This window comes from Sciurus carolinensis, chromosome 1 (assembly GCF_902686445.1).
Source record: "Sciurus carolinensis chromosome 1, mSciCar1.2, whole genome shotgun sequence".
NCBI lineage: Eukaryota > Metazoa > Chordata > Mammalia > Rodentia > Sciuridae > Sciurus > Sciurus carolinensis.
The window spans coordinates 22,218,969-22,238,765 of NC_062213.1; the positions used below are offsets into that span (position 1 = coordinate 22,218,969).

General features: G+C 41.4%; 1 protein-coding gene across 2 annotated transcripts in view; it reads left to right on the plus strand.

Moving 5' to 3' along the window:
- Nucleotides 1-19,797, plus strand: part of Samd12 (sterile alpha motif domain containing 12) — a 400,984-nt gene that overhangs the window by 218,525 nt on the left and 162,662 nt on the right. For both annotated transcript variants that reach the window (XM_047555647.1, XM_047555652.1), the window contains exon 4: nt 7,106-7,246. In XM_047555647.1, coding sequence (XP_047411603.1) covers nt 7,106-7,246 — 141 coding nt within the window. The remainder of the gene's footprint in view (nt 1-7,105; nt 7,247-19,797) is intronic.

Genomic DNA, 19,797 nt, shown 5'->3' on the forward strand with positions numbered 1-19,797 from the left:
TATAGTACAGTTCTCCAGAGAAGCAAAACCAATAAGAGATATACTTTATGCATACATTGTTTATGTGTATATGTACATATATTTCCAGAGAGGGAGAGAGGTTAATTGTAAGAGATTTGCTCGTGGATTGTGGAGGATGACTAGTCCAGAATCTCTAGAGCTGATGCCCCTATATGAGTCCCAAGAGCAGCGGTGCTGTCTATTCTGGAGAGTAATCTGCTTTAACCAGTCTACCAATGTAGATTTTAATCTCATCAGAAAATACCCTCATAAAAACACCCAGAATAGTGCATAAATATCCGATGCCTCATGGCCCAGTCAAGTTGGCATAGAAAATGAACAATCCTCTACTCTTCTGGAGCTGACATTCTAGAGGACAACAGTGCCTTTATATAAATCCTCAAGCTTCAGATTTCAGCAAAACTAATTGTCCAAGATTGCAGCCACAGTACCAGACCCACGTTTCTGCTGGATGAACATCCCCCTGAATATTCCCTGGCCCAAGCCTCCACAAGAGGTCCTGGGGAGTATTTTTAGCATGGAAGGCTTTAATGGGGCTAATCAGTACAGATCTGGGCTGTAGGAAGCATGTATTTCTCTATGACATTTCCTGCCATTTTCTGCCTAGGCTCACCTTACTCCTGTGACTCAGAGCTCTGGGATTTGAGGAACATGTTGAAGGAATGAGAACACTAAGGGAAGAAAAGAAGATATTTTAATTGTTCTCCTTTGTTTAATTTTATCATTTTCATGACTTCTGCAGATCCCAGGTGCTCTCAGAAGAAAAGGTAACAGCAACGTGACCATGATTTCCTCCCTCCAACGTATCCCCTCTAGAGCCCTGACTCAGTTTCCTGCTCAGAAATGGAGTCCCTCGCCATTGGTGGATCGGGGCAAAGACCTGAGTCAGCTCTGAAGCCTTCCTATCCTTCACACCTACTTCTGGGCATTGTAAATTCACAAAAATAGCTCCAATGTTCTCCTTCTTATACTTCTTCCTTTCCACCCCAGTCTAAAGGCACCATCACTTCCCATTTAGACCATGTTGATAGTTTGCTAACTCTTCTTCATGTTTCTGCTTCTCCCTCCCTAACCTCCAATCTGTTCTACAGATGACCACAGGGATTCTTTAATGCCCAATATCATGTCCAAGCTACCCTTGCTCATAACCATCCACCTTCTGAATAAAATCCCAAGTCCTCTGTAGGCTAGGAAGCCCTCTGTAGTCTGGCTCCTGCCTTCTTTTTTTAATTTTTGATTCATTGTACACAAATGGGATACATCTTTTCGTTTCTATGGCTGTGCACGATGCAGATTCATGCCATTCGTGTAATCATACATGTACATAGGGTTTCAGACCCCCTTTGCTTACCATTCTCTTTTCTTGTCTGCTCTGCCTTGGTGATGCTAACCATTCCTCCGGTTGATTGACATTTCCGTTCCCTCATTGTTCTCTCTGGTTCTACCACGTCCTCTTCAGAGAGGTCTTTCCTAACCACCAACTGCGACAGCCCCACATCTCTGCAGTGGGTCTTTCCTGTACCCTCTCCTGCCTCGTAGGTAGTGGTAGCAGCTCTACGTACCTACCTACCATCATATCTCCATCTTTACATCAATGTCTGGGCCTCAGTCTCTTCATGCATTCATGCATTGCTGGCTTCATAATGGACAGTGAGCCCTGAAGATGCAGAAAGCACTGTGTATCTACACATGCCCAGAGTCCAAAATAATGCCAGCCTTGTAATGGTGCCCAGTAAGTACTAGACAAAGGAGAGAGTGGAGGAAGAGGAGTAAGGTCGCTATGAGGACTTCACGCTTCTCCCAACCCCATGAGTCAGTGGGTCTGTGAAGGGCCTAGAAGTCTAGGCCACCCAACCATTACGTGTAATCAGGAAACTCAGTTGCTACTGCTTTCTTGAGACTGGGTTAATTTTCACTCCTTGACCCCCCTCCGTGTGAGCAGTTGACTGCAGAGCAAGGTGGCTGAGACATTCTTGTGTTGAGTGTTGGGACTGTGGAAGCTGTAAAACTGCTTTCTTACTTTTTCTGTAGTCTTGGACTCCATGTCCTTCACTCAGTGACAGCCTCCTAGCACCCAAAATAGTGCAGCTGCCATATTTGCCCTTTCGTAGCATTCAACACACATCCACGGACCTGTCATTAGCTGCCTTCCTCGTCAGCTTGAAGGCTTCAGGATTAACCCTGTCTTCTGAGTTCTTCATTTTACCAGGACATCGGCATCATACCCACCACATCATTAGCGCCCAAGTAATGTCCATTCAACAAAATACTGAATTTTTTTGATAAACAATGAAAATTAACATTATGTATTGCAAAAAAAAAAGGATATAATTGGTGATTGACTAATTGTCACTTCCCTGCATTAAAAGCAGAACCACACATATTTGGACATTCTTTCATTTTGTAGTCAGCAGAAGGGGTGAGATAAAAACTGGGGGGGACATTTGCTCCCGGAAGTGATTTAATTATTGCAGGGATTTTCCAGAGCCTTCAGCTTGAAAGAAACCATCTAAGGAAGTGAATCAGATTTTCTCATAAGATCCTAGGTGTGCAGATCAGGGTCTGTTCTAGATGTTGTTTTGTTAGGAAATGCTAAACATTTTAACCTTGATCTCTCTTCCTGAAGTCTAAGCCTTTTATTTTTCCATCAAGGAAGATCAAGCACAAATAAACAAATAGTGGGAAGAATTAGGGAAACCTTTCATGCTTTAAAAATTCTTTAATTTCTTAATTTCCCTTTCTTACAAAATGGAAATAAAAACAAATAAAAATAAAGTGACATCTATAGCATCAGGATTTGGATAAAACAATTTTAACACTACATATCAAGTGTATAAAACATTCATTAAGTATGATTGTATCACATAGTCAGAAAACACAGACTTTTATAATTGATAGTTTTGTAATTCACGTATTCAAGCCTGATGCACTTAATCACTGTCTGCTAGTATCATGTGTCCATACTTCCAGCAATCAGATATATTTGTAGGAAGGCTGAGACAAGAGGGCTCATCAAGCAAAAAGAAGTTGCCAGGCACAGTGGCATAAGCCTGTAATCCCAGCAACTCAGGAGGCTGAGGCAGGAGGATCATGAGTTCAAAGCCAGCCTCAGCAAAAGCAAGGCACTAAGCAACTTAGTGAAAATAAAATACAAAATAGGGCTGGGGATGTGGCTCAGTGGCCAAGTGCCCCTGGGTTCAATCCCTGGTACCTCGCCCCCCCAAAACAAAATACAAGGAAAAGTTGAACCCAGTGCACTGGAATAAAGTCCTCATAGGACTTAGTAACACTGTGGTCTAATCACGGATCAGCGTCCTCTCCAGAATGATGCTGCCCTGGGTCTGACCGTGCCCCAGCAGCTCTTGATGAAGAATGTCACAGAAAGAGTCGAGAGGGTCTACCTTTGTCTACCTTTTGGTGTCGGGAGGGATTCAGATCACCTGAATTCCGTCAGTGTGTCTTGCAGCATTTATAAGTTCACTGCGTGAGTGGAGAGCCAGAACTCTCTTATTTGGAGGCCAAGTATCCATGTAATTGATAGCCAAGTCCTGCTCATTGTTTTCCCGATGAGACTTGAGGACCAGCGTCTGACCGTGGGTGGAACGCAGAAGGCCGGCCAGTCCTTGTGCCGGGACTCGGGCTATCCCTTCCTTGGCAGTCCTCTGCTGCTTTTGATTATGGCCACAACCCAGAAACTGTGAAAGCAGGGAAATCTAAAGCCATCTGTTTGACTTCTTAAGAACGTGTAAATTCCAGTCACAAGGCCAGTTGCTGCTGTAACAAATTATCACAAACTTAGAGGCTTAAAGTGACACAAATTTATTATCTTACAGTAGTGAAGTCACACGTCCAAAATGGGTCCCCTGGGGCTCAAAGCAAGGTGTTGGAAGTGCTGCACTCCCAGAGGGGACAGGAGAGAGGCCTTTTTCTTGTCTTTTCCAACCTCTGGGGGCTGCCTGAGCTCCCCGGCTCATGGCCAGCTCTGTCCGTCTTCTGCTTACAGGGACACATCTTCTCCTCTTCTGGATCCACTGTCCCCCTCTTCTACTTATAAGGAGCTGTGGGAGTAGACTGGGTGGCCCCTGCCCTGGATGATGCTGGTATCTCCCACCTCAGGGTCCTTACCTTAATCAAGTGTGCAAAGCCCCCTTTCTTATGGAAAATGACAAATCCATAGAGATTGGACTCTGGACAAGTCAGGGTCCCTTATTTCTCCCACTCCGGAAGGCAGTGGAACCCACTTGAGTCTGCTCTTGACCTTTGCTTGCTTTCTTGTGTCTACCACGATCCCCCAGGTGGCCCAGCCTAAGGAACAGCCACCTGGGGATCCTCCGTCAGGTGCAGATTCGACTGAAGCCTCAGACCATCCCCACCAGGACACACACTTCTGAGCTCACTCCCTTGCAGGAACTACTCCAGAGCTACATCTGTAATGGTCTAGTTCTACCATCGCTTCCTGTTGTGGTTTAGATATGAGGTGTCCCCCAGGAGCTGTTAATGCAGGAATATTCAGAGGAGAAATGCTTAGACTGGAAGAACCATAACCTAATCAGTCCATCCTAGTGTGAGTGAACTGACTGGGTGGTAACCGTAGGCAGGTGGGGCGGATGGAAAAGGAGGCTCACTGGGTCGGTCCTGGAAGGGTGCCTCTTCCCTGGCAGGGCGGCCCCTTCACCCTCTTTCTCTCTCTCTGATTCTTGACCCTGTGGTGAGCTGAGCAGCTGTCCTCCAGTGGACCCTACCCCCATGATGTTCGGTCTCACCTTGGATCCACAGCAATGGAGTCAGCTGTCTATGACCTGAGACCCCTGAGACTATGAGCCTCAAATAAGCTTTCCCCCCTCTAAATTGTTCTGGTTGGGTATGTTGGTCATAGTGATGCAAAAGCTGACTAAAACAGTTCCCATCAGTATTCCTGACCGATATCCCTGCACCACCCCTCCTTTCTGGGCACATGTTGGAGTACAAGCTGCAGCCCTGTGAGCGGAAAGGTTCATGTGATTCATTCAGGCTGGTGGTGACTCTGGGCTGAGTGTGTCACCAATGCGATCTTCTCGTGCCTTCTCTTCTCCCTCTGGTTCTCTGAATAGCCATGTTCAAGGTCTTACAGTCAACATGCTCAGTAAGCTGAGAGTAAACTTTGTTGTAGCCCCTGATGCTTTGGGGTTGTTTGTTACATAGCACATAAGCTAACTTATCCTGACTGGTGCATTTTACAAGAACTAAAGAGCAGGCTGCACAAATCTGCCACCCAGGTTCTCTCCATTCATAGGCCACGGGGGCTTTCCTGTTCCTTTGATGTAAATGCCCGTTAACCTCGCCATCTGGTTGGTGGGCTTTGTTTTCATGGTGGTAGACCATTTAGTTTCTGGAATGTATGATAATATACCCACAGACTTAGCGTGGATCATAGTAGTTGACTCTGTCCCTTCTTCAGTCACGGAAATGAGAAAAGATCTGCAGTTGTAATGCCTGAGGATGTCAGGAGAGAGTAGAGGGTGGTGCCAGGGGCAATTAACACCCATCATCCCCTTTATTTCTTATGATAAACCTTCAAAATGGAAATGCTTATTTCAGGGCAAGCGCAGTTGGGGAGAACTTGAGGATTTAATAGAAATCATGGTGCAGGAGAAGCATGTGGACTTTTGGGTGCAAGACAGCTTGCAAGGAGGCCCCGCAGGCCACCTGGGGCCTAGGGTGGGGACACCCAGGGCTCCACCCCAAGCTCCCTGTCTTGCTCTGCTCTGTTGAGATGTCCTTTCTCCTCCTGCCCTTGGCTCTGCTGGAACCCTCACCCCACGCCGGTGGTTGGATCAAGGCCAAGCCCCCAGCAGCTAGAGATGGACCCAGCCCTGTGCCAGGGGAGCAGCCAGAGTGGGAGGCCTGCAGATTAAAAACGGACTTTAATGCACGCCTCTCGAGACGAGCTTGTGTCCTGGGCCCAGTGTTTCTGGGTTTCTACGTCGCCAGGGAGAGCATCCCGTTCTTGGTCTAGGCTGTTGGAAACTTGGGCTCCTGGCCCCCTGAGAACTGGACACAATGAAAAGCTCTGTCTCTATGGAAACCTGCATCTGTGACCCAAATATCCAGGCTAAACATTTTCTAGTTTATCTGCCTCAGCATATAGGTTAGTTGGGATATATTAGATACAAATTGGGGTTCTCGTTTACACATTCGGATTTTCTTCATCCCAATTACCCGTTCTCGTCAACAAGGACGGTGGAGGGCCCTCTGTTCTGAAGCTTGTGTTTGGTTGGAAACTTCTACGTAAGGTCAACTAGGACCCAGAATGAAGTCTTGTCCAGTGAATTGTTCATCTGCTGTCCTTTATTTCTTTCTCTTTTTTTTTTTTTTTTTAACAGACTGCATTTTGATTCATTGTGCACAAATGGGGTACAACTTTTCATTTCTATGGTTGTACATGATGTAGATTCACACCATTTGTGTAATCACACGTGCACACAGGGTAATGATGTCTGTCTCAGTCCACTATCTTTCCTTCCCCCACCCCCTCCACCCGTTTCCCTCTACACCATCCAAAGTTCCTCCATCCTTCTCTTATCCCTCCACCCCCAATCCCATTATGCATCATCATCCACTTATCAGAGAAAACATTTGGCCTTTGGTTTTGGGGGATTGGCTTATTTCACTTAGCATGATGTTCTCCAACTCCAACCATTTACCTGAAAATGCCTTAATTTCTCTCTTCTTTATGGCTGAGTAATATTCCATGGTGTATATATACCAGAATTGCTTTTTTTTAAAAATTTATTTTTATCGTAAACAAATGGGATGCATGTTGTTTCTCTGTTTGTACATGGAGTAGAGGCATACCATTTGTGTAATCATACATTTACATAGGGTAATGTTGTTTGATTCATTCTGTTATTTTTTTCCTTCCCCCCACCCCTCTTTTCCCTCTATACAGTCCCAGAGTTTCTTTATCCATTCGTCAATTGAAGGGCACCTAGGTTGGTTCCACAATCTGGCTATCGTGAATTGAGCTGCTATGAACATTGACGTGGCTGCGTCACTGTAGTAGGCTGATTTTAAGTTCTGTCCTTTATTTCTTAACACCCTGCAGGACGAGCGCTGCTGAGACTCACAGACAAAAAGCTTGAGCGCATGGGGATCGCCCAGGAGAACCTCCGGCAGCACATCTTGCAACAGGTGCTCCAGCTGAAGGTGCGAGAAGAAGTCAGAAACCTGCAGTTACTCACACAAGGTATGCCACTGCTTCCTGTGGATAGTTGGAAGGGGAGATGGAAGACAGAAAGTCTCATCCTGACAGAGGGGAGCCAGGGAGAATTTGTTATTGTTTCTTTGCAGAATTTCCTTCATTTAAAATTAAAAGAAAAAAAAAAACTACATAGATTTAAAGACCAGTTCCTTCTCACAAAACTTTTATGTTTCATAGTTCTCTAGAGGAAAAGATGCATAACTAAGTAATGGATAAGCAAACAGAATTATTAGAACTGACCTCAAGGTGTTCACGTGCAGCTCTACAGATTGCACACTACACAACTCCAGAGACCAGTCACACAGATCCAGGTTCAGTTGTGTCCTCAAGAGTTGTACAGTGTGCAGTCTGCACAACTGTGCAGTGAAGGCCTAGATATCTTCATCTGACTAGCAATTCTGAGGGGACCTTGGAATTTGAATGATTTCATTTTTAATGTGAATAGTGGTACAGGTGGGGTTTTTACTGTGTTTTGTTTTACTTTGTATTTCATTGGCCAGTGGGAGAAAAATATTTTAGTTGAATGTCTCTATATAAATGAACTTATACACACACATGCTCCAGAGATTGTGAGAACCCTACTTTAGTCTCTTGGAAATAGAATAATTTAAAAATACAAACTATAAAGAATTTATGACTAGACTATTAAGATCATATAATTCTTAATAGGAATCATTAATAACCTCAACATGTTTTAGAGCATTTAAAATCCCTATAACTGTAGAAGTGACAGAGAAAAAAACTGAAGGTAGGAGAAAACCTTAAGTCACACTGTGTATAAATATGTATCTACTTAAGATTTGGTTGCTATCAACCAACATTGACTCTTAACCTTTTTTTCTTTGAATGCCCAATTGTGCATCATTTTAAATGAAAGGATTGATAAAATATGTGTTTTTGAGAGCCTTGAGTATTTTTCTATCTGCAGAATGTTGTAATTGCATGCACACTTCTATTGGAGAAATCTGGGTCAGCCAAGTTTCTTGTTATTGCATTTAGATTAACCCAGTAATAGTCCATTTGCCTAGAGGAAATAATGTACTGCCTGAAAGACGCTTCCTTCAGAAGGATAAATATAGACTGCGAGGGAAATGGAAATAGCATTGTTTATTTGATACTTGTTTTTTGAATTGGGTCCCAAGAGGCTTCCAGGGGTGAAGTTATAGGTACTGACTGCTACACCGGGGGAATTAATTTTGAATGTGACATACTGATACACTTTGAAGTTTCTTTTAGGAAGTAAATAAAGATTTATGACAAGAAAGTCCATCACAGTGCTATTTAGAAGATGGAAGAAAAATTAGAAACAACCTAGAGTTTCAGCAGTATGGAAATAATCTAATGATTTTGCTTAAGTTTATAAGGGACATATAATGCCATCGTTAAAATCACATCCCGAGAGAACAGATGACATGGGAAATTACTCAATATATGGGGGACTGTGTATAAAATTTATTTATAACATAATATGAGCCCAATTTTGCAAATAGAAATATATACATGTATGTAAATATATATATATTTTTTTTTCTTATATGCACATAAAGAAAAGACTGCAAGTCAGTGTGCCAATATTTTAATCACAGTTCTCTCTGGGTGGTAGCATTGTGGGTGATTTTTAATTGTTCTTTTTACATTCTTGTGTTTTCCAAGTCTCCTACTGCAAGTCCACATTATGGTTTTAAAGGAAGCACACAACTTTTTCTTAAGCTTCTAGCACAGCGTGTTTCTGCCCAGGTTCTAGTTAGTGTCTGCGCTTCCCGGTTCTTTCGTTTCCCTTCTGGGAAGATGCACGAAGGAGACCCACACTCATAGCTCATGGAGTGTGGCCTCGACACCTGTCCTTCTCTCCTGTCCACCTGCACTGTGTTTGCCTTGCAAAATCCGTTCCTACAGTCTTCATCGCCCTGGATGTGTAACATAGATTTTCCCCGAGCTAGTACTCAAGTCTGTTAAGCTAAATGTATGTTTGTGTCCTGTCTTTCCAATTCAGTTGTCACTTTTTTCCCTTTGAAAAGCTACACATTGGTGTTCTAGCCTCCCATTCCCCTTAGGAGAGACCCCCTGGTCTCTAGGCCTAGAGATTCTGTCTGCACTCATCTTACCTTTCTTATTGCTCTTCCTTTACCAGTAAATGCTCAAACTCATTTATGAGAGGCATCCATTTGAAAATTCATTGCCTTATTAAAGTGATAGTTTCTTTACAAGAGAAAAAAGGGAAAGAAGATTGACAAGTTGTTTTTAAGACAGCTAATAGATGTTCTAAAGACAGCTGGGAAGCCTTAAAATATTCAGAGTCTCATTTTGCTAAAATAAGGATTGGAATTCCATTCCATTCAAGGAACCTGATTGGTTTAACATATGTATCATATGGAGAGTCACCGTACGGGTGATCCGTGATTCAGTATGAATGTTTTATTCTTCATTTCCACCAATATTAATCAGCAGAAACAATATGCTACGGAGATACAAAGATTTCAGAATGCTGTTTTGGAAATCCCTGGGCCTCCCTCCTGTTTATAGAAATGGAATACATTTTCATGGCTCATGTGGGGCTGTAACTCTGGCATAATGCAATTAATTTTTTGTTGGTGTTGATTATCTGATTCATTCAGGCTGCTACAATAAAATACCACAAACCGAGGAGGTTGTAAACAAGAAGAATTTATTTTTGTTATTTTGGGAGGCTGGGAAGTCCAGAATCAGGGCCCTGGCAGATTCAGTGTCTAGGGAGGGCCTGCTTGAACACAGACCTCCCATTCACTGTGTCCCCACGTGGTAGAAGCAGGAAGTGCCCCACTGGAGCTACTTTAAGATAGGCACTAATCCATTCACGAGGGCCCTACCCTCATGACCTAATCCCCTAGAAAAGGCCCACCTCATGGTACTATGACCTTGGGAATTGGGGAATTGGGACTTCAACATATGAATTTGGGAGACACATAACATTCAACCTATTGCTTTGGAATTTAACAGTTTTTTTTTTTTTTAACTGACTAGCATGTTTAACAAAAGTAGTCCACTTTTGAGGAAAGGGTTTTATTTTTAAAATGATTGAATTTCTTGTGAGTTCCATCCTTGCCTTTGGAGGTAGTTTCAAAATACAGGATCTGGGAAAGAACTTAAGCGGCCATCTTTAGGAGAAGAGCTAATTAAATTGTGGCGGATCATTTAGGCACCAGAGTTCTCTAAAGTTAGAAACACAAGAATGAAGAATACCAATATGGAAGGATTTAGGGAATGCCCTGAGAAATGAAGAAGGCAGGGTGTAGAACAACATATACAGTATATTACCTCTGCCAAAGAGGAGGAAATGATAATGCGGAAATATCTGTATGTGCTCTGTTTGTGTAAGGAAATTCAGAACACTGCCCTGGAAGTTAACAGAAACCGCACCCTTCTACTGCAGGGTAGAAGGCAGAGGAAGAGGACAAGCAACTTTGAAATAAATGAGTGTATTAGCTATTTAAAAGACTGAAAGTTTTTATAAATTAAAAAAAAAGAGAGAGAAGAACACATGAATATTAGCACCAGATAGACCTGAATTTTAAATCCCAGGCCCCAATACTCACTGCTGTGTTACGTCAGGGAAACTACTTAATCTCCCTGTGTTCCAGTTTCCTAATCTGCGAACGGAGATCAATAAGTCTACCCAACCAATGGGAGATAAAAAGAAAGAAGCAAAATATATAAATCATTCGGAGTAGGATGACAGTCAGTAAAGAATATACTTAGCTATCATTAGAAATCACATAACTAAATCAAACTCACAAATTCCAGCAAGCCTTATTTTTATCATCTTTACTGAGATCTATTCACATAGCATAATTTATCCATTTAAAGTATACAATTCCGTGATTTTTTAATATATTCCCAGAGTTGTATAACTATTGTTGTCATCAATTTTCAACCATTTCCATCAGCCTATGAAGAAGTTCCATACCATGAACAGTCATTCCTTGTTTCCTCCCAGTATCCTCAGCTACCAGGTCCTGGAAAGAACTAATCACCTTCTATTCCCCTCTTCTGAACATTTCCCATAAATTGAGTTATTTAGCATGTGGTCTCTTATGATTAGCTTTCAGCCCAGGTACTGTTTTTAAGTACCCGTGATGTATGCATATGTCAGTATTTAACTTTGTTCAGTTTCATTGTATGGCTATCCCATATTTTGTTTATCCATCCATTGGTAGGCATTTAGATTGTTTCTGAATTTTGACTATTATAACTAATTCTGCTTCACGTGTCAGTTTGGGTGTAAACACCTGTTTTCGTTTCTCTTGGGCCTATCCTAGGGATGGAACTGCTGGCTCATATGGTAACTCCAAACATAACCAAATCCAGAGTAGCTTCACCACTTTACATTTCCACCTGCAGTGTCAGAGTATACCAGGTACCCGGCATACTCGTCAGCACTTGTTATTATCTTCAAGCCATTCTAGTATGTGTGAAACAATGTCTCACTGTGGTTCTGATTTGCATTTCTCTGATGGCTAGAAGATGTTGAGCACCTTCTCATGTGTGTATCAGTCATTTGATTGTCTTCATTAGAAAAAAAAGATGGCAGCTCCTTGGGTCACTTTTAAAGGAATTATTTGTGTTCTCCTCAGTTTTGTTTTTGACCCACAGTGTTTCCCGCATGCATTAGTGCCCATCTTATTTGCAACATCTGGAGCTAAATATTCTGTTGCTCCAAAGAGTAATTCCATACTCAGAGGATGAAATCTCACCCCCACCCCTGAAGATTTTAAAAGAGCCTGCCACAGACGTGAAAAATCAATTCCAAAATAAAACAACTAAATGCTCTCCAAGGATTTTTTTTCTCATGGAAGCAACACTCTTTTAGATGTAGACACTAAACACACAAACGTGCACATACACACACACACACACACACATACACACACAGTTGCACCAGTTTATATGCAGCCTGTGAATTCGATACATGCATCTGAAAGCTCATTCTGTATGTTTCTAGGAGAAATAATTTAGTAATTAAGCCTACCTCTCCCACATTCAATTGCTGTCATAAAAGTCATCTTGAGCCTCTGCTTCTGCACCCGTGTTTTCACACAGTTGGTTTGAAGCCCCAGGACTATGGCCAAGATACTTACAAATGGAGCAGAAGAGTTCCACCTAGCCACTGTGGGTTACCTGAGCACAGGGAACATGAATTGTCTGCCCTGCTTTTTCTTGGTCTCATCCTCCTGGATGCTGACAAAAAGACAAAAATTGTAAGGCCTTTACGAGCTTCTGTATGGTGGATGCATAGTACATCAGCTCATAATCACTACCAATGAATCATGACAAAATCTCCTGAAACAGCTCACCATACAAAGCCAGAACTGTCCTTCAGCAGAAATCCTGGCCTCTCATGCCTCTGCTCTTATTCACGAGGTTGCCACAATTACTTGACATTTGCAAGTAACATAATCGATGTTTGGCCTTGCTTTCATTCCATCCCTTTAGTGCCTGCAAGGTGATTTTCTCCTCTAATAGCCTTTGGTCCTCTGTGTCCTGTCCACAGAACAACCAGGTGTCAATCTGGTAGTCTTGCTTGATTGCACATCCCTGCTGGAAACTCAGTAGGGTCAGGATACCTCTAGTTGTCTCTTGGGAAACAGAGTATGAAGTTGGAAAATCATTATTGCACTTTCCTTCTGCTTGATTCGTGAGAGATCGAGGGAATGGTGCTTTATAGAACACACAGCAGTGGTGACAATTATTTTAGGATCCTCCAAGTCATTTCATAATCAAGGATGTGAAGGACATTCTTAGCATTTTAATAATGGACATTATTTCTGGGAAGAAAAACTCCCCAGGGATACCGTATGGTGTCTTTCATATTTCTAGTATGTATTAAATATTCATTATATACAAAGCATGCACTAGTTGTCACATCAATTCCAGACTTTTCCCCTACCATGACCCTACTGTTTGTTAGCCCCAGTGCACCTACAGGGAAAGGTGAAGACCGAGAACCTAAGTAGCATATCTAAAATCAGGCAAATGCTAAAAGCCTGATGCAGGTCTGACTCCACAGCAAGCTTTTATCCATTATACTTCTCTGCCTCTGCTCTTTCAAATGAGGTAAGAACGCACATCTAGGAGTGCTGATTCAGTGATATTTTATGTGGAAATCATATACCACAGTTCATGACATATGAACTATTCCAGATGTTGGAAAATGTTGCTTTGTAAAGGATCAGACAATATTTTAATCTTTGCAGGCAATGTAGTGTCTAATGTACCTATTGCACTGTGCTAAAGCAACCACAGACAATACTTAAATGAATTGAGTGTAGCCATGTCCCAATAGAACTTTATTCACAAAAATAATTGCTGGTGCACATAAAAGGAAATTCTCATTAGAATGAACAGGTCACCTACAGAATAGGAGAAAACATTTTAAGTCATATGTCTAGTAAGGGGTTAATATCTACAACTCAACAACAATAAAAACAATCAATTTATAGACAGGCATTGTCCTTAAATAGAAAATTTTTCATAGAAGGTAAACAGATGGTCATCCATCATCAGAAAAAAAGTTCATCACTATTCATTAGGTAAATGCCAATGAAAACCACAATGAGATACCACTTCACACCTTTTAGAGAACACTAGCAAAAGAACAGAAAATAACATATGTTGGCAAGAATATTGAAAAATTGTGCTGGGTGCACACCTGTAATCCCAGCTACTCAGGAGGCTGAGACAGAAGAGTCTCGAGTTCAAGGCCAACCTGAGCAACATGGTGAGATTCTATCTTAAAGTAAAATAAAAAGGTGTGTCTTTGTGGTAAGACCCTTGTCCAACCCCATGCAAGACCCTGTGTTCCACCCCAGTATAACAAAAAAGAAAAGAATATAGAAAAATTGAACCCTTGTGCACTCTTAGTAGGAATGTAAAAATTGTATGACCATTATGGAAAACAATATGGAGGTTCCTTAGAAAATTTGAAATAGGATCACCATATAAGCTAGCAATCTCACATTAGGGTATATATCCAAAAGAATTTAAAGCAAGAACTTGAAGAAATATTTGTACATCCATATCTACTGCATCATTAGTTACAATAACCAAGATATGGAAGTAACCCAAATGTTTATCAATAAATGAATAAAGTAAGCATTATATAGAGAGCCAATGCAACAATATTCAGCATTTAAAAAGAAGAAAATCTGGTCACAGGCTGCCACATGGATAAACCTTTAGGATATTATGTAAATGAAACAAGTCAGTCACAAAAGGACAAATAATGTATGATTCCACTCATATGAAATGTCTAAAGGAGTCAAAATTGTAGAGTGGCAGCTAAGGATGCCGGGTGGGGAGAATATGTGTTTATGAGTATAGAGTTTCAGTTTTGCAAGAAGAAAAAAGTTAGGGAGATCTGTCGCACAATAATTTCAGTATATTTACCAGTACTGAACTGTATCCTTAAAAATTGTCAAGATCCTAAATTTAATATTACATGGTTTTTACCACAATTAAAAAATTGACTAAGCCACACTTGGTGAGTCCATGCTTTACGAGGTAAAACTGTAAGCTTTTGACATCATAATGAAGATTATTGTTTTTATTCTTGGTATTTTCCCATTGAAGTTATAAATTTCCCCCTCAACCCCAGGGGTGCTGTAGTAAGAACTCATTCCTGGGGTGTCTCTTTCAGTGACTTTCTTAGCTATAAATAATGAATAGTGTAAAAATTTTTAAGCAACTGTGAGATTTGGGTACATTCAATGAAAAGCGATGTCCCCACTGGAAGATAAGGCAGATGATGGTAGTAAATACTGCCATCTTCAACTGCCTTTATAATTAGTGCCTGCAAAATGTAAAAAGAAGAGCCTGATTGTTTACCAGGGCCAGTTTTGGCTCATTAAATGTTAGTGTTTCCCAGAGGACTTTTTCTACATTGTCCAAATATATGTGTCAAAATTTAGTTGGGAATTGAGCAACCAGATGGACTTTCCCAAAGCTCCATCTTTTGGAATGACAAAAATTAGAAACACTGCATTCTAATCCAAGAAGACTTTTCAGAACTGTGTGCAGAATGGGTATTTTAGTCCAGTCACCTCCGCAGTGATACTTCAGCAACTGAAGTGGGCCATCTGAACTGAAATGGGCCATCTGGTCCACCACCTTGCTTAAAGAAGGGAGTCTTTGTAGAATAGAGCAATCCACTCTTGGGAAATTGTCTGATCATGTTTTGCAGATGGGAGCACCAAGACTCAGAGGGCATTAGAAGATTCCCCCTCGTTACAAAGCTAGTCAATGGCATAACTGAAACTAGGTCTCAGTTCTCTTAACTTCCACCTAGTGTTTTTTCTCTCCTTATTTGTATTAGTGTATAGTTTATATACAGAGAATCACCATTTTTAGTGTGTGGTTCTGTAAGCACTGGCAAATGCCCACGGTTGTGTAATGACCACTATAATCAAGATACAGTTCTATCACTCCAAAAATGTTCACCCATTGCTCCTTTGAGGTCTCCTCTCTTGTTTCCACCAGCCCCCAGCAACCACTGATCCTTTCTGTCCCTGGGGTTTTGCCTTCTGCAGAATGGAATATAAGTGGAATGATAGAGTCTGGCTTCTTTCCTTACCAACAGGCACTGAGACCGAGGGACACTGGTGTGCATCACTCTTCATTCGCTCTCAGTGCTGAATGTTCCATCGGATGCATGACTACAGTTTGTTTATCCATTTACCAGTTGAGGGACATTTGGGTCATTTGCAGTTTTGTAGCACACCAATAAAGCTATCATAAGCTTTCACATAAAGGTTTTTGTATAAACACTGGTTTCCATTTGATTGGGGAAGTATGTAGAAGTGAAATTGCTGATTTGTATCATAAATATGTTTTGCCTCGTAAGAAACTGCCAGGTCAGTATTCTTAACATAATAAAAGCAGAATAATGGGATTGGAGATTGACCGTAATGCATATAAAAATGTTGGAAAGTTTTCTGAAAAATCACTGCATCATTGTCAAAGTCCTACCGACTGCTTCCTGGAGCTACTACTATCTTAAAAACCCCCAATTTCCTGAAGGTCAATTGTAAACCATCCATAGTAAGATCAAGGTCATACATGTTCACTGTTAACCCATGTGTTCAATAAAAAAATTTTCTCAATATCTATGTACCAGGCAGGACAGTATGGCTTTCCCCAGCTGTCAATGAGGAATGCTTTTTTCTGTACCTTCTGAGGAAGAAAATCTATTAATATGCCCTACACCTGGGACAGAAAATATGAACATCAGATTCCCTTTTAGGCAAATATAATATCTGATGGCCTTGTTTTCTAAAATATGTCAAATTATACTCTTTGAATTTTCTAGCTCTCCAGTGTCTTTTATCTAGTGTGGCACTGGTGTTCCAATATGACATTCACAGAGGGTCCCAGCATACTCAACTTTTCTGCCTTATGGTCGGATGACCCAGATGACCCCTGGTCTTCTCTTCCCTGGAGCTCAGCTGTTTTCACTTACAGGATGATCTTAATAACTCTCCGGTTCTCCTCCTCCCTTTCTAATGGCTGTTTGAGGCTCTCGGCAGGCTGCCTTCCTCTACCGCGTCCTGAATGTTTGTTCATGCCTACTAGGGATGGGTCTCCTTAATTCTTCTCACTTAGTATTCTTCCAGAAACTCTCGCCCACTCCATTAGTCATCCCCTAATTCATAGTGAGTCTCAAGTTTACCTCTTAGGCCTCCCTGAAGCTTCAGATTTCTTTTACTTTCCCTGGAAAATGTGAACCTCTGAATATTCTTCTGACATATCAAATTTAAAAATATCTCAATATAACCCCACCATCTTCCCCACTATGTCCCCTGTTTGTCCTTTCCCCTGCGTTTGTTCTCCAGATTAATATTTCCCTCACTTCCCCATAACCTGACATAGAAGGCTCACAGTGGCCATTGGTTGCTCCATTTCCTCAGACCTCAGGTGGAATCTGAGAGCAAACCCCAAGCTCTGCTTGTGAAATGGGTCACCAGTCTCTCCCTGCCTCCCACCTTCCTTGTCCTGTGTGAATTTGCCCTCTTTCCCTCCTCCCAAGGTCATAGCCTAACCTACTGGTTATCATTTGATCTCCAATGTCAGCCCTGCTCCTTTAGTTAGCCTTCCATTAACTTCCCACTTCTGTTGCCTTAGTTAATTTAAATATATTTCTGGCAACATTATTTCTAACCTTAAAACATTCACTGTTTTACAGTTGCCTACAGAATAAAATTCATAGGTCTTAGCAGCCCACAGAAAGCCATTCCAGACATTTCATAGATGTGTTGATTTTGAGGAATTTATTTGCCAGATATTATGATACCTTCATTGTAAAATTCGGGGTGGGCCCTGTATCATAGGATTTGTGTGATGATGGCATAATAAAATTCATGAAAGAACCCAGTCTTGAGGAGATGTCACCTCTCTGACAAGTTTACCTCATCTTTCTGGCAGAACCAATCGTTTCCCCCTCTGCCTTACTGAGTACTTTGCTCATACAGTGATATATTTATCACACAGTGCCCACTTGTTCTTTGACCCATGCACTCTAGGCTCTATAGTAGGTACTAGGGACAAAAAGAAGCACCTCATCTAGAAATGAGGATAGGGTGCTGGGTGCCATTACAGAGCTGTATCTATATATATATTGATGCCAGAGAACTGGAACTTAGCCTCACCAGGGAAGAGGTGGGACAAGAAAGACCTGCCAAAGGTATTACACGTGAACTGGCTCTTGAAAACAGGAGTTTTGGCAGGTGCACAAAGGCTGGCTTGAGGCAGGAGGAGGAGCCTGTGTGGAAGCATGGTGGCATAGTGCCCCTCTCTCCCCTGTAGACCAGGAACAATCCCAGTGCTGCTCTGATTTTGCTTTGCACTCCTATCTCCTAGCATAGTGCTCAGCAGAAAGTGAATCTTTTGTGTGATTTGACTGATTTCAGTTTCATTGTTACAGTCTTTTCTCATTTTCCAACTCTATTTCATTTTCCGGTTAAGCTTCTCATTGCAGTGAATACAATATCAATCTCTGTATGGATTTGTAATAAGAAAGTAAGAGTAGCTACAAAGCCATTTTGGATCATCTTTCTCCATGAGCAACGTTAACCAGAAGTTCTTTTATTTTTTTCTGTCTGTCTTAGAATCTCCTTTATGTACTTGTGATCTTTTTTGTATTGAGTTGACCAGTGAAGACAATGGCAAGAACTGAAATATATAAACCACCCACCTGCTTTGAGTTGTTTTCCCTAATATTTTCAATCCTCAACGTTCTCCTGGGTGACACTGTCAAGTGACTATAAAGTGAACCTTTCCCCTGTGGCCCAATTAATTGCTCAGCAGCTCATGATAGATAAAGATACTCGGCGAGCGATCTTATAGGATGTTGTGCAGATTTTTCTTCTGCGATTGTGGTCTTTTGTTACTTCAGTATCATTTGATTATGGTCTTCCCACTGTGTGTCCCTTCCCAGTGTCCTCCAGCATAGAAGCACCTCCTCAGAATGCTGCTTCCACAGAGTTCCCTTGACATACTTTAAAATTCTTGTATCCTTTGGTACAAATTCTTTGGTGAGGAATATTTCTATTTTATCAAGTCTGAAAGCCACCAGAGAAGTTGTTCTTGGTATGAACTTAATATAGCGAGGCCTAAACACAACCTTCTTTAAGGGATTATGAAAAAATCAAGTCAGTTTATGAGAAGAATCTAGAGTTACATTGTGTGCTACCTGGTTAGCATCCACTCGTATTTCATTTTAATTTGGGGAATGTATTATGGCCTATTCATTCAAGAATGTGTTTTGTTTGAAGTAAGGCTGGAAATGGACTCCTGTTTCTTACCTGTTGCAGTCTTCAAGGTAGAAAAATGTTTGCTATTCTATTCTGCCAGATGGTCTCCCTAACCAGTACATGGAAGAAATATCCATATGTTATTATTCTAATTTGGACTTGTTCTATCAGGAATTCTCTTCATTATTGCTCATTGTTTTATATCATTCTTTTCATGGTAATGAGTAACTTTTGGGGTAATCCTAAAGACTCCAAATGCTTTTTATCTGCCTCTGCAGACCTCACCAACCTCAAAAATTCTTTACCAGTGACCCTTGTGTTTAAATGTTCCAGATGAAACAATATATTTAATGTCTCTTATATGAACAATTTAGGATGGTCATGGGGTTTGTTATGTGACTTTGACCTTGTGATGTAACTATAGATTTGAAGGGTCTCAAATGACTGATGTTACATTGAAGACAGATACATTATGGGTTTTCTACTACTGACGCTGGTTTCTTTCTTCAGGGTAAGTCTAGACCCTGCAGTCTGGTCCCTGTTGTGGTCAAATGTCCTATGAAAGGCAGTTGTATTAGGACAATGTCACATGGACTGGGTTAGAGGAAATCAAAGTCATTTTTGGAGATGCATTGTGCTGCTCCAGCTATTCTGAGAATTAAACAGAAATATGTCATCTATGTGATGTAAGATTTCTGTTCCTTGTATTGCATATTACCAAATTTCTCCATCCTTTTTCCTCGGGGTGACGGTTCT